At 39.0% G+C, this 15932-nt stretch overlaps 1 protein-coding gene across 6 annotated transcripts in view; it reads left to right on the forward strand.

The window, feature by feature from the left end:
• The first annotated feature begins 4556 nt into the window (after positions 1 to 4556).
• Positions 4557 to 15932, forward strand: part of LOC126427289 (zinc finger protein 99-like) — a 159092-nt gene continuing 147716 nt past the window's right edge. For 5 of the 6 annotated variants that reach the window (XM_050089572.1, XM_050089578.1, XM_050089575.1 and 2 more), the window contains exons 1-2: positions 4557 to 4635; positions 7174 to 7250. In XM_050089572.1, coding sequence (XP_049945529.1) covers positions 7191 to 7250 — 60 coding nt within the window. In that variant the 5' untranslated portion in view covers positions 4557 to 4635; positions 7174 to 7190. Of the gene's footprint in view, positions 4636 to 7173; positions 7251 to 15932 lie in introns of those variants that run through there. The other variant, XM_050089571.1, reaches the window with a different exon arrangement.

The raw sequence follows: 15932 nt of genomic DNA on the forward strand, positions 1-15932 counted from the left end.
GTTTCGCGGTTTATTTCTACATATTTATTTCCACGACACTTAGGCTTATATCCAAACTTCCTTATTCTACCCATTGTGTTACAACGTTTCACAATATCATTACATTTGTATCATCAAAACGTAAACAACTAGGATGAAGAAACTGACAACCGATAGTCGACAATGTAGACAGGCTGGCAAACATCAGAATAACAATTCTCTCTTGCAAGCCAAACAAAGACTATTTATATACGTGGAACATAAATGATTGTTGTACTACAGTCAATGCTGACTACTGCGCAAGACACAGCAAAAATGGACATGGCACTAGCTACCATGCTTCACGAACAAATTAATAACTCCAAATCTAATAATCAGATTTGTATGAAAAAACAGCATTTTGTAACCAAGTAATTGGAGCATAGATTAAGACTAAAAAAATCGATTTTTTTAGCCCGTTTGCGACTGTGTCCCCTTAAAACCAGCTGATGGTAACCAAGTTCATTGATATTGGAGACTACCACTGAAGACGACATTGCTAATTTGCAGCCTTTTAAAGTACAGAATTTAGAATACATAGGAGAAACACTTTCAAGGACAGAAAACCTCATAAAAATGTATAAACATTGAGAAAATGGGGATATAAATGGTTTCAAAATCAGATACCAGTGCAAAGAATACTACATCTCATCCGGGGAACTCCATGTCCCAGTAGCTTACATGAAAGATCCATGTTGAGACAAAAAAAAAAAAAAAAAAAAAAAAAAAAAGTAGAAAGACTGAACATTTTTCAAACATAGCACAATTTTGAAATTTATGAGAGAAAAAAGGCTTTATTTACAGTAATTCAGGCAATATCTTTAAAAAAGCTAGCACATGAGTGAATTCAAATAGGAACTTCGCTGTTACATTCTACTTTAATTGAAGCCTGTATTACGATGTTTCTGAATAAACTTGGAATCTGTTAAGGTGTTGTGGTTATAGTGATGAAGTAAAGAGTATCCGGAACCACAAGTGAAGAATGCAGAAGGACCATCATCTAAGGAAAGTTAATTCACCAGAACTTTGGGATGGTATGAGGAATCACACTGACAATTCTGCAGTGGCTCAATCCTACCACTTTCACTCTGGAACAAAAATAAAATTCCTAAGACTGTCACTAAACATCACACTCATGTGCTCCCTGTACAAGAAGATATTTTCAGAGGATTACAGTCTCTGTTTTCATCATCCCAAAAAAGGTCAATGACATCTATACGTGACCTACAATAAAGATGCACTTACACCTAGTTACAGTGCTCACCTCTTAGAAAAAGGCAGGGCTAAAGAGGAGAAGAAACAAGAGAAGGAGCGAGCAAAAAACTTTATATAGGACTTTTGTAAACTGCAACCTCTGTTTCCAGCAAGTTTCTTTTGGCACCAACTGATCCCATTGACAATGCTTTCTTTTATAAGTAGCCACAGATTTTTTTTTTAATTTTACATTCTGTATGACATAAAGTCAAAACAAGGAGACTGTTTCATGTGTTTGGAAGTAGAGGGAAAATAAGGAAGATGTCAGATAGCAAGCTGTTTGTATGGATGTTGAAGTCTCACCCTGCAATGGTAAGGCACATTTTGCGATTGTTGTAGAGGACGGAATCTAAACAAATTTGTTGCTGAAATATCCTTGTCCGCTATTCATGAGATACATCATCTAGAACAAATCAAACATTGGAAAATCTAATCCTGAATTCATTGATTTAAAACTCGTGTTTATTCATTACAGTGAACTGGAATGTATCTCATTGCATTGGACAGTCACTACAGAATTTTTTTTATGTTGGTAAAAGTGAACTGGCCTGCTGATTGGAATACTTCTGCTGAATATGCGAGAAGATAGGAGTGGCAAACATTAACTTGCACATGAAAAAACGCATGAGAAGATTATCAATTGGCAGTATCCTCTGAATCGCCACATTGCACATAGGAAAGAAGATGCAAACAGGAATCCAGTCAAGAGGCTAAGACTGTGAGAGGTGGTGCAGTGATTACCACACTGGACTCGCAATAGTGAGGACGATGGTCCAACCCTGTATCCGGTCATCCAGATTTAGGTTTTCTGTGATTTGCCTATATTGCTCCAAAGAAATGCTGGGATGCTTCCTGTGGTACGCCACGGCCGATTTCCTTCCTCAGCCTTAACAGTATCCAAGCTCGTGCACTGTCTCTAATGACCTTTATGCCGATGGGACCTTAAATCTAATCTTCTTCCTTCTTCGCACGTAAATGTCATAAAACAGTGTCCATTTGTTATGCGATGTGAAGAAGACTTTGACAAAGACTTTAGAGCTCTGAACTGAAACAAAAAAGTCATGAGATATCTCTGTCAGGCACCAAATCTTTGTACATGTCCATCCTGCCGGTAACAAAGGAAAATTACAACGATGAGATGTTCCTGCTCAGTTCAGTGCTTCCCACATTAGGATCAGATTATCGGCCATCTTACGAAAACATGCAACATCAAAGAGATTCAGAAGGAAGTACTTCATCATCTGAAGATGCAGTGAATGTCTTCTGATAATGACAGTTGTTTCTGAAATTTTGTAATGTGTTTCAAGGTGAAAATGTGAGTGAATAACACTGTATTTCAGAAGATTCGACACTGTAGCATATGATTAAAACGATTCTTGCACATTTCAACATTACTATGCATTTGTTTGAAAATAAATATATTTCTGTTAGTTAGCAGTTGATATATTTTGAAAATCGCAAATAGGTAGCTCGTAATGTGGACTAGGGCAACAAGTATATAACTCCTATTTTATTCAAAAGGAATCAGTTTTGGAAGGAAAATAAGAACAAATCTAAAAGTAAGATACTGACCTTTTCAAGTTAAATGAGCACATGTGATGATAAGTATTTCAAGTCACTTTGTTTACGGCGAAGATTTAAAATTGCTAGGAATTTCCTAACGTATTTCTTTCAATAACAGCTATTTTAAGTTATCTAGTTGTTGTGCTAATCTGGCGATAAAAATTTACCAGAGAGTTAGAATAGCCTATGGTATCTAATGCTCGGTTTACAGCAATTTACTAGCGCGGAGGGACCTGCCGCGCGATTTGCGAGTGTAAACATATCGCCAAGTCGACTTGCGACTGTAGCAATTTATTGCGGAAGTGATTTGCTGCACGTTTTCCGCTTCCAGTGTGAACACCACGCAAGAAGTATCTGCAAGTAACTTGCAGCTTTTACGATTTATTTCTATTTCCTGCAAGTAGGAAGCGCAATTTATAGTAAGTATGTCGTCTGCATAACACTCATATTTAACATTTTACTTAATGTGGTGACTTCATTTTATGCAACCATCTTACGTATTATATGCAAACAAATTTCAGAAATGGAGGAGAAACGGGAATGGATGAAGCAGGGTACAGAACATTTTATTGAAGCCGTGGAGATCTACCCCGAAATATGGAACGTGCATAACCAATGCTTTAAGGATAGAATGAAGAAGATGAGCGCATTAAATGAAATCTCGTCGATATTCGACTCATCTATAAAAGAAGTACATAGAAAGTAGCATAACTTGAAGACAAAACCCCTTTGCCACCTGCATCCACTCGCTTGTTGTTTTAGGAGTCTAGAAAAAGACGATGTGTAATTATTACATGTTCTACTTATTTAGCTTGTCACTTTCCATTTTATGAGCATTAGAAAATAAAAACATTTTTATAAGCATATCATTCTGTAAAATGCAGTTTATTTTAATAAAAATTTAATTTCATTGTTGTGTTTTCACATACCTTCAAATAATTTTCCCTTACCAGACGTTAAAAAAGGCTCTACATACATCGGGTACGATCAGGGAAATCGTGCTGACGGGAATATGAAACAGGTACAGTAGGGACTTGTATGAGTCTCCTAGAAAGAAGAGATTTCAAAATTCAAACTTTTTTGGTTGTACGTTTCACATAAATAAATGGAATGCCTACTTTATTTGTAGCTCACCGGTAGCTATAAATCATAGAGAGACTAGCAAACGTTCCTTTGCTAAAATAGCAGGACCGAAGTTTGTGTCTCGATTTGATTTGACGGTCGCTATTAACATCAACAAATACTCAGAATCATTTGAGGACATTCTGCAAAGGTTCTCAAAAGTGTCCATGCTCTCGATACTAAGTTCTTGCAAAAGGTTATTACAGGCACCATTTTGCGATCTTCTCATTATCTACTCTGTAACCTAATTACTTCTCTTTTTCTTTTTCACGTCTTGCACTACAATTACAAGAGCTGCAGCATATCTCACCCGCCTACTCGTCATTTTACACTTCGCCTGACACTCGTAGTGGTACTGAAAGCATATGTAAACAGTATCTGCAAGTTGTTGACGTAAGTTTCTTGCCAAAGAATCTTGCTTAATTCTTGCGCTGCTGTGTAAACACAGCTGCAAGCGACTAGCAGTAACTTGCAAGAATAACTTCTGCAAGCGACTTGTAGTGTAAACCCAGCTTAATTTTCGCCATTTCATCTTTCCAGTTCTTCCATTCTGTTTATCTCACAGCACACGGCATAGTTGTTTCTTCTTTGTAGAAGATCTTTGGTTCACTGGTTTGTGACTTTAATCAGCTGAAATCTTGTACTTTTGTGGAAATTTGTGTGTGTTAAATTCTCCAGGTAATATATAAGAGTCTACAAATTGCAAACAAGAATAAATGAAAGAAAAAAATTGTTTCGGAAGTAAATTAACGCGGTACTTCATTTATGTTACAATTAACTGTTGAGTTTGATGAGTGTAATAGTTCGCGAATAGCTTGTGAAGACGCAACGGTAGCTGTTTCTGAGGCTGTTGCCTTTCCTTTAAATGTTTAATGGGTACATAAGGACGAGAATTTATTCAGTATTTGTGAAAGCATCGCCTATACTGTGGTTGGTGAATGTGACGGTGTACTAATGTAATTTTTTCAGGTTATGTTCATTGCAACAAAATACATAGGTTATTTTTTATGAATGTATCAGTCTTGGAATTGAGACAGGTAGGTTATTAGTGCTTGAACAAGCAGGTTACTGCACTTTGTGTCTGTACAGTTCACCCGTTACGAAAAACATCAGGTCGAGATTTTATAACGTTTTGTCAAGTGTTTACTGTAAAGTTCAAACATTCACTAGATTAGTGCGTTTGTGTTAACTTACCTGTACTAGTGTTTGTGATGAGTTTGCTGTGATCTGATGCAAGTATATAGCCGCTCCGAGTCAATGGAAGCGTCTGATTCCACTCGTCTGCATTGACCCGTAACCATCAGGGTGGTGTTGTGTGTAACGTTATTACGACACGGTGTTATGAGTTGGTTGTGTTTGTAGATGTGTTTCGCGGTGGTGTGTGTGGGGTATATATATATAATTCCAAATGTAAGGTTTGGAAGTGTTTTCATTGAGTTTTTGTTTGTGTTTGACGTTTCCGTTAGGTGTTATTGGTTTGTTGTTTGTAATGTGGTAAGACGTTTAATGTGTGTGTGTGTGTGGGGGGAGGGGGGTGAGGGGATATGTTGGGCTAGCCGATTTAGTTCGCGTGTATTGGTGTATTGAATCTGTTTTAATTTATGTGGGGATATTTGTTTTGCTAATTTTTGAGGCTTTGTTTTTAATTTTGTACTTGCAGGTGCTTTTTACTACCAATAGTTGTGATTCACCCATATAGGTCAAGGGAAATGTCTGATTCCAATTGTTAGCTGTAGGTATTGGTGTGTTGGTATCGTCACCTGTGGTTGACCTACATAGGTCAAGGGAAGTGTTCGATTCCTGTATACTTTGTTACTGTAGAGGAAAGTTGTAATATTGCTTTTTTTCCCTTTCTTTTTGTTCGTCATTTTATGTTTTGGGATCGTGGTGTTTTTTTACTATTATATTCAGCTCGTCCTCACCCTAAAGCCTCCAATTTCGAGCGGTTGTCCCATTAGTTTGATTGTATGTTTGAAGGGCGATGTTACTGTTTTATTTATATGTATTTTTGTGTTTGTTGTCCTGTGTATGTAGTGACGTCATAGGCGCCATATTGGAGACGCTTAGCATATCCATTTTCGTCACGTTGATGACGTCAATGGTCAAAGCAGACGGGTGGAATCTGACACTTCTGTAATCCCGCTGCTCCAGATTGTAGGGCCAACGTAAACAATTTTTCAGCTGCCCGCAGTTATTAAATAATTTCATGATTAGGTAAGTTCGCATGAAAGGAAATTATGTAGAAGGTATTCTGTTGCGTTTTGTTAATTTTCACTGTGCTTTGATTCATCTAGTCAGTTTTCTGTTATTTAATTAATCATGCGTAAATACCAGTTTGTTGTTGTATGTGGGAGTTCTGTATATGAATACTGTAACATTATTTAGGAACTGTCGAAAGAACAAGTTACTAATTAACTATAATTTCTCAAACAAAAACTATTACACATCACCAGAACTCAATAGACCATTTATCGTGGTTATAGTTAGTAGGAAGAAGTTCCAGTAAATCAGTTTTGTAAGAAAAAACTGACCAATGTTTAATCTTCATGGTAATGAAGAATGAGAACTTCCACATTGCAGTGTGCAGTTGACAGTACAGGTATATGGTTAATAGGAGGTAAAGATTCCAGAGTGGTGATGCTTACTCAAAATTGAGTATTCGATCGTGAATGAATACAGACAAAATTTCAAAGTAACACCTATGTTGGAAATGGATTTCGCTGACTGGGAAACAATCAGTACATCTGGATTTTCATGATTTCCTTGTCACATTGAAATTAAGTTACACAATGAGCAAAGGGTAGAATGAAATGTTTGGTGATATTCAGTAATTTTGCAGCAGTGTATTGGCTGCTTTGATTGTTCAAAATGCTGAAGTTTGTGCATGCACAAAAACTACCCACCTTCCATAATTGTCGCAATAGGACAGTATCCATAAACCAGTGTTACAAAGGAGCAGTAGCAACTGCCAATACTCTGTTTCCATTGCATGTGATTTTATGATTGAGTGTACTCAATTTTCATCACCTGAGAAATGTAAATGAGTTTATATCACTGACACTCTTTTCCTCAGCCACTTTGAATCTGTTTCCTGTGTAGTCACCCATTTACTGCACCCAGTAGATGAGTGAAAATACTGCCTCTGAGGTAGACCTCATGGTAACAACAGAAACTGAGTACAGCTGTTCTTATGTTATTGTTTTTTTTTTCCCCCAGCCTGTAGAACTCAAGTCATGGACCAGGATCCAACTATGTGGATTAAAAAAGAGGAAACCGATGAAGAAGACCCCATGGTAAGTGGCTTACTTGTCTTTCTGTTGAGTGCTTCATTAATTTCTGTGTGCAGTATGGTGTGTCAATACATGCAACTGATGCCATACTGCTGGAAACATGAGTAATTCAATTTACTAAAAAACTGGTAAACTTGGAGTGTTAAATATGACATTTATCACAGTGCGTTGAAATACGCCTTGTATTAAACCCCACATAGAACTGAGGCAAGAGTTTCAATTTAACATTCAGTAAACACTGAAAACCTTGTTTATTGCTAAACACAATTATACTGATAAAGTGGTTGCCATAAAGTGGATATATTCTGATCTGATATGCTTCTTTTGAATGACAACCTTAATGTACATCTTCAGAACAATTATGACTACAGTGAAAGTTAGCAGTGCCATTAAATTTATAAATGGTATGGGCGCAGTTAATGCATTATTGCAGTGTATCATGGTATGGAATGAGAATTGTAATTTATTTATTGATGATTTAAAATGTGTTTGTAAATGATTTTGAATTGACATTCGCATGGTCACTAATCTGAGGAGTATGTTTTGTTGTACTATTAACATTGGGTGTCAACTTTGAATATGTAAACAAAGTGTAAGTAGAACTGTCAGCAGTAAAGTTAAATTTCAGACAAATATAACATGGAAGCATAAACTGTTACACAGCCCATAGGTGCAGAATGAATTTGTATTTCGGCTGCAAAATTCTGATGAAGCCATGGGGCTATACATTAAATATTGACAGTTTGTTCATAACTACTTCTTGCATTTGCTGCACATTGTTACACATATTGTTTGTAAAATTACCAGAATGTTCCAGTTATTGGTGGAAATAATCTGACATACACTTGTCACTTAAAATCTGCTGTAGTAGAACAGTTTGTAGGTTATTCAGCAGGCAAATACATTTGCTGGGTGCTTCTAGTATTTTTACCTTGCCATCCAGAATTGAGGGTCCTGACATAATCACGCAAACTACTTGTGAACTATCTGTGCTGAATAAATTTGTTTGTTTCGACATCCATCTTCGGTGCTATGCAGATGTATTGTGATAACATTAATGCAGCATTTGCTTTTGCATATGAGTGCCATTCGTGTTGCGCAACTGTAGAAATATTGGATAGTGTTAATGCATCATTTGCATCTGAATATATGTGAGTGCTTCATTAAATTTGCCAAACTTAGTAAATGGCTTGCAGTTAATTTGACCAGCAGTATCAAACAGAAATCCTAAACAGTCTCTGTGAAGAAATTATAAGAAAATAAATATACTAAATTTTATTAAACATAGTAAATAGTAAAAGAGTTGTTAGACGTAACATAGTTCAGGCTTAGATTTTGACCCCTGACATAATGATGGTTTGACATATAGCAAGATACGTATGCACAACACACAACAATAAAAATGTGACGTTAGAGCCACTCCCCCCTTGAAATATTGGTTGTGGTGAGAGACTGACCCATAGTGCAGCTCAAGGGCTATGTTAGGTTGAATGGTTGTGGTGTAGCTATGAGTTTACAGAACCAACAAATGTGAAAACCAAATAAAGGTTGTGGTACAAATTGACCAGTTGTCGTTGTTGTTGTGGTCTTCAGTCCTGAGACTGGTTTGATGCAGCTCTCCATGCTACTCTATCCTGTGCAAGCTTTTTCATCTCCCAGTACCTACTGCAACCTACATCCTTCTGAATCTGCTTATTGTATTCATCTCTTGGTCTCCCTCTACGATTTTTACCCTCCACGCTGCCCTCCAATACTAAATTGGTGATCCCTTGATGCCTCAGAACATGTCCTACCAACCGATCCCTTCTTCTGGTCAAGTTGTGCCACGAACTTCTCTTCTCCCCAATCCTATTCAATACTTCCTCATTAGTTATGTGATCTACCCATCTAATCTTCAGCATTCTTCTGTAGCATCACATTTCGAAAGCTTCTATTCTCTTCTTGTCCAAACTATTTATTGTCCGTGTTTCACTTCCATACATGGCTACACTCCATGTGAATACTTTCAGGAATGACTTCCTGACACTTAAATCAATACTGGAAGTTAACAAATTTCTCTTCTTCAGAAACGCTTTCCTTGCCATTGCCAGCCTACATTTTATATCCTCTCTACTTCGACCATCATCAGTTATTTTGCTCCCCAAATAGCAAAACTCCTTACTACTTTAAGTGCCTCATTTCCTAATCTAATTCCCTCAGCATCACCCGACTTAATTAGACTACATTCCATTATCCTTGTTTTGCTTTTGTTGATGTTCATCTTATATCCTCCTTTCAATACACTGTCCATTCCATTCAACTGCTCTTCCAAGTCCTTTGCTGTCTCTCCTTTCATCAATTAAATTCAATATTTCTTCTGTTACCCAAGCATTTCTACTAGCCCTCGTCTTTTTACCTACTTGATCCTCTGCTGCCTTCGCTACTTCATCCCTCAAAGCTACCCATTCTTCTTCTACTGTATTTCTTTCCCCCATTCCTGTCAATTGTTCCCTTATGCTCTCCCTGAAACGCTGTACAACCTCTGGTTCTTTCAGTTTATCCAGGTCCCATCTCCTTAAATTCCCACCTTTTTGCAGTTTCTTCAGTTTTAATCTACAGGTCATAACCAATAGATTGTGGTCAGAGTCCACATCTGCCCCTGGAAATGTCTTACAATTTAAAACCTGGTTCCTAAATCTCTGTCTTACCATTATATAATCTATCTGATACCTTTTAGTATCTCCAGGGTTCTTCCATGTATACAACCTTCTTTCATGATTCTTAAACCAAGTGTTAGTTATGATTATGTTGTGCTCTGTGCAAAATTCTACCAGGCAGCTTCCTCTTTCATTTCTTAGCCCCAATCCATATTCACCTACTATGTTTCCTTCTCTCCCTTTTCCTACACTCGAATTTCGAATTCCAGTCACCCATGACTGAATAATTTCTTTTATTTCATCATACATTTATTCAATTTCTTCGTCATCTGCAGAGCCAGTTGGCATATAAACTTGTACTACTGTCGTAGGTGTGGGCTTCTTATCTATCTTGGCCACAATAATGCGTTCACTACGCTGTTTGTAGTAGCTTACCCGCATTCCTATTTTCCTATTCATTATTAAACCTACTCCTGCATTACCCCTATTTGATTTTGTGTTTATAATCCTGTAGTCACCTGACCAGAAGTCTTGTTCCTCCTGCGACCGAACTTCACTAATTCCCACTATATCTAACTTCAACCTATCCATTTCCCTTTTTAAATTTTCTAACCTACCTGCCCGATTAAGGGATCTGACATTCCACGCTCCGATCCGTAGAACGCCAGTTTTCCTTCTCCTGATAACGACATCCTCTTGAGTAGTCCCTGCCCGGAGATCCGAATGGGGGACTATTTTACCTCCGGAATATTTTACCCAAGAGGACGCCATCATCATTTAATCATACAGTAAAGCTGCATGCCCTCAGAAAAAATTACGGCTGTAGTTTCCCCTTGCTTTCAGCCGTTTGCAGTACCAGCACAGCAAGGCCGTTTTGGTTATTGTTACAAGGCCAGATCAGTCAATCATCCAGACTGTTGCCCTTGCAACTACTCAAAAGGCTGCTGCCCCTTTTCAGGAACCACACGTTTGTCTGGCCTCTCAACAGATACCCCTCCGTTGTGGTTGCACCTACGGTACGGCTATCTGTATCGCTGAGGCACGCAAGCCTCCCCACCAACGGCAAGGTCCATGGTTCATGGGGGGGGGGGGGGGGGGGGGGATTGACCAGTAGCACAGCCTAATGTTTACTGAAAAATCCAGTGGTGCCCAGAATGTAACTTTTACCCACAAGAAGTCTTCTCTTACCTTGTGTGCCATGTTAGTTGAAGGACTATACTTTCCTATGACCTTTAATCATGTCTGTATATGTCATATCACTTCAAAGCCACCTTCCTTGCCAAATTAATTAAAACTTTATTTTTGCTTGGTTTATGTTTTGGGCATGAGGACATGATGAAAAGTAGTAACTCAGAATTTTTATGTGAAAATTATTGAAGCTTTTCATTGAAACAAACTTTATTAACATTCTACACCTTTATTCTTCATGTTGATATATTTATTTCAAAAATAGTCACCCTGTCACTGACACCTTTTTCCTCAATGAGAGACCATTTTGTTGGTGCTGTCACTGTAGAATGTTTGACTTAGTTGGCAGGCGCACAGCCTCACCTCTGCTCACACTAATTAATCACTGTCGAAGTGAAGTCCTTAAAAGTGCTCTTGAAGGTTTGAAAGCAGTTGAAAACTCATTGTGATCAAACCGGGATTGTATGAAGTATGATCAGTAATAATGAATCAAAGGTGTCAGACTGTTGCAGGTGGATAAACACTTGTGTGTAGTCTGGCATTGTTGTGCTCAAGGAGGGGGTGCTCCATGTGTGGACAAACCCTTTGAATTTGTGCTCTGTGTTTTCTGACGGTTTTCTCATGTGCTGATGCAGTTGTATTACACACACACACACACACACACACACACACACACACACACACACACACACACACACATTACACTGCAATTCGGAACCCTCTATCAGCAAAGAGCTGCATATTGTGTCAGCAAAGTGGCAATATCGACAGTGTAATATTGATGCCAAGTAATAGTTCAACTGATAAAAGAATAAAATTTTTGAAGGCATTACTTTCCAGTACATCCTTGTAATAAATGGATAAGTTTGACCATTCCCTCAAATGTGGTGGCATGGCTCCCTTGGCACTGGTAGAGTCCATCTGGAAGTCACAATACTAAACCATATATGCTCCTCAGTGAAAATGTTATGACCGCCAACCTACTATCAATATATACTCATCCAGGCAATAGCGCCATTACTTTGCGAGGAATGACTCTAATAAGATACATGCATTGTGCATGGAGTATCAGTGAGCGTGCTGTCCATGTGTAGAATCGGCACAGAGTTTGACCAAGGGCAAACTGTGGTGGCATACCTACCAAATTTTCTGGTTTTCCTGGAAGATTCTGGGGTAGTATTCCAGTTTTCTGGATGAACGTTGTTTTTTTTCCAGATATTCAACTCCAGGATTTTTTCCCGCCCTCTGCATTCATATATTGCTTTTCAGTTTTGGCTTTCAATAATAGCTGCTATTCTGAGATGCGAGTGTCTGAAATTTGACTGAAGGTAGCCTGATAATATTATCATAATTCCCATCTCGCACAATATTGCTGTACTTTTGTCATTAACTCTGTGTGACGACACAATGAATGTACTTAAGAGCCAATTTGTGGTCCTGCAGGTTGATTACTCTGCCACTGTTGAGAGCAAGAACTTGATAGATGATACCAAATGGCCTCACTTGATGAGCATTCATGGTGGTCCTAAGTACGATAGGTTATCCAGGTTAATGTTTTCTGTTTTGACTCTACTGCACAGCAATGGTGAGGGTGAGCATGTGTTCAGCTCGATGAACAAGAATCGCAATCAGTTTAGGTCCTCCATATCAAATGTAACTCTGGGATCCATTTCTATTTTGGAAACAAGAAGCAGTGGTCCATGTTATGTGAATAGTTTTAAGTCACAATTTCTGAAGAAAACGAAGAAAGATACACATTTTCATCTCTCCTCTGCAATGTTTGATGGAATACAGCCAGTGTTCTTTGAACTTGAGAAAATTTTGTAAATAAGTATAAAAAATGTTCAGTTTAGTAGTTTTGACAGTGTCATTCATATTGCGGTTTGCAGGATCAAGTGCAGAAGAGCTCATTTTTGTGTAGTGTGTGAACTGTTCCCAATGTTAAGTGACAACAAATAAACACTCATCAGCAAATAACTTGTGTAGGTAGCTAACTTTGTAGAGTTCAAAAATAGTGATCTTAAAATGCAGCCTACATTATATGTGTTAACATTATTTGTAATCTTTTTCTATGTAGTCTTTTCTTGCTATGTTTGAATACCTTGCAATGTATGCATGCGTTAAATTTTTGGGATCTTCTGGATTTCTGTTTTTGAAAGTAGGCAGGTATGTAGTGGCCTGAGGCCTAGGTATGAGCAGTTTGGAAACTCCAGAACTTGTTGGGCGTTTGAGGAGTGCTGTGGTGAATGTCTTTAACACATGGCCAAACAAAGGTGAAACCATTTCCAGACATTATGGGGTTGGGCAAGCAGCCCTTGTGGATGTCGTAGGTTGGGCAGACTGGTAAAACAACATGGGCAGCAAACCGTGACATAACTAATATCAGACTTGAATGCTGGGCAGAGTACAAGTGTGCCTGAACACACAATGCTCCAAACACTCTTAATGGTGGGTCTGTGCACCTGATGACCCATGCATGTGCCAATGTTAATGCCACAACTTAACTACTGTGACTGAAATAGGCACATAACCATCGGCACTGTATGTTGGCACAGTGGCAGAGCACTTCATGATCTGATGAATCCTGATACCTTCATCATACTCTTGGAAGGGTGCATAGCTCACCATCAAGGGGAACAGCACCTTGACTCCTGTACTGGTGGCAGCTCGATTATGCTCTGGGAAACAATCTTGTTGGCATCCATGGGTCCAGTGGAGCTCGTGTGAGGCACTGTGTTGGGCAAGAAGTATCGTAATATGGTTGCAGACCACCTCCACCACTTCATGACAATCATATTTCCCAATGGCAGTGGCACTTTTCAACAAAATAATGCGCTGTTTTACAAGGTCAGGAGGAACACAGCGGTGAGTTCCATTTGATGGGATGAGCACCCAACTTGCCACCTCTGAACCTGATCAAATACATCTGGGATGTAATTTAACATGCCATGAGAGATCATCCCCCTTTTTGGAATTTATGGGAATTAGGTGATCTGAGTGTGCAGGTGTGCCAACTTCCTCCAGTGATCTACCAAGGTCTCATTGTTTCTGTGCCACAATGTGTCCTTGCTGTTATCTGTGGCAGGGGTCGACACACCAGTGTTTAGATAGGTGGTCATAATATTTTGGCTGCCCAGAGTATGGCAGTTCCCATTATTGAAAGATTGTATTGTGATGATAATAGTAGTCGCACATAAAGTTCAGCCAAACAACACTTGCTGCCCATGGGCCCTCTGCCTCATGTTCTGGTCCAGCTCCAAGACACTGATTGCTTGTGAGATCCACTACTGTTCCTTGCCCCCCAGTGTGGCTCAACCACTGGTGCAGTGAGCTCCAAGCCATAAGAAGTGACATAGGCCAGATGCATTGGACTGGAATTCAGGGAGGGAGCCCACCATTGCTCAGCCTCTCTGACAAAACCAAAATACCCCCCTCCCCCCCATTAAGGAGCTCTTTACATCTGACTCTCCTTGACTTTGGTAATGTGCATGTGAGAGGCTTTTACTCATGCATAAATCCCCAATCAGGAGGTTTGCCAGACCCGTCACCCTGACAATCTCGTAGTGTCCCAAGAACTAAAGCCCATCTCACACGGAGCAAGATTCGCTGTAAGTTTCCTTGCTGGCTTGCGCGGCGGCTACCTTGCGGGCTCTGTCGTCTGCTAGCGGGCTATCTTGCTGCGAACCTTGTAAGGTTTCCAGGATAGGTCCGGTGCTATTTTTCTTGTAAGGTTCCCTGTGTGCTACCTGCATTGGCCAATCATGAGACGTTTCGTTTGTGACGTCAGATGCGGAAAGCTTGGGCGGGAAGCCTTTGTTGATAGTCACTTTTCTGCTGTTGTGAGGTGAGGTAGGAAGTTCTTATAATTATTAAATAATGCCACCGCAGTGGTCCAAGGAAGCGATTGAAGCATTGATATGTACTTATAGGGAAGAACAGTGGAAAGCGCAAACTATTATAATAAAGACTTGCGTGCAGAGGCACTCGAAAGAGTTGCAAGTGCCGTGTCTCTTGTTCGACCATATACGACGAGCAAGGAGTGCTATAGCAAAATGCACAATCTACGTACTCAACTTAAAGTGGAGTACGCCAAAGTAAAATCATCGAAAAGCAGTGGCGCTGGGATGAACGACGTAAGTACGAAACTATTAATTTTGTGTTGAATGCAGAAATGTACTACTTGCAAAAATCGGACACATTTAAGACTATTTTCTAGAAATATCACACTTGATATTCACCCAATTTTTGAAAGCACATAATCTTGAATGGTAATGGATTATGATGTAGCTTTACCACGAACATTTTACTGTGTTAATATGAACTTACAATTTTGCAGATATACAAACGATCTTTATGTTTTGGTATGTTTTTGGTGGATCATTGCTTGCCAAGAAAAATTACCTGACGCATCACCGTGTCTTTCTTCTGAATCAGAGGCGAAACCATACAAAGCAGTTCAAATACCAATACATCCATTCGTATAAAATTTGCAAAGGATGTACGACCTTCTATCCTATAAAATAAAGTCATATATAACAGTAATTATTTGTATATTTATAAAGTCAAACAGTAATGAAATGGTGATACTTTTCAAACAAAAGTACGTGTTATGCGAACTAACCTCAACTCTTTATGAAGCATGGAAAGCACACCTTTTCCAGCGTTTCTCCTCTTAATCCAGTTTTTCGTCCATTCTTTCTTTCTTCTTCTCTCATTAGCATGCATTTCTGCATCGTTTTGCACCGAAACAGATAATAACGCCAGTTTGCTCTGACCATCTGTACCTGAAGCAGCCATCTTCGTTCGATACAACATGCAGCCGATCAGAACACAACTAGCTGCCGATCTTGCACCATGGGAG

This window comes from Schistocerca serialis, chromosome 11, assembly GCF_023864345.2.
Source record: "Schistocerca serialis cubense isolate TAMUIC-IGC-003099 chromosome 11, iqSchSeri2.2, whole genome shotgun sequence".
Classification (NCBI taxonomy): domain Eukaryota; kingdom Metazoa; phylum Arthropoda; class Insecta; order Orthoptera; family Acrididae; genus Schistocerca; species Schistocerca serialis.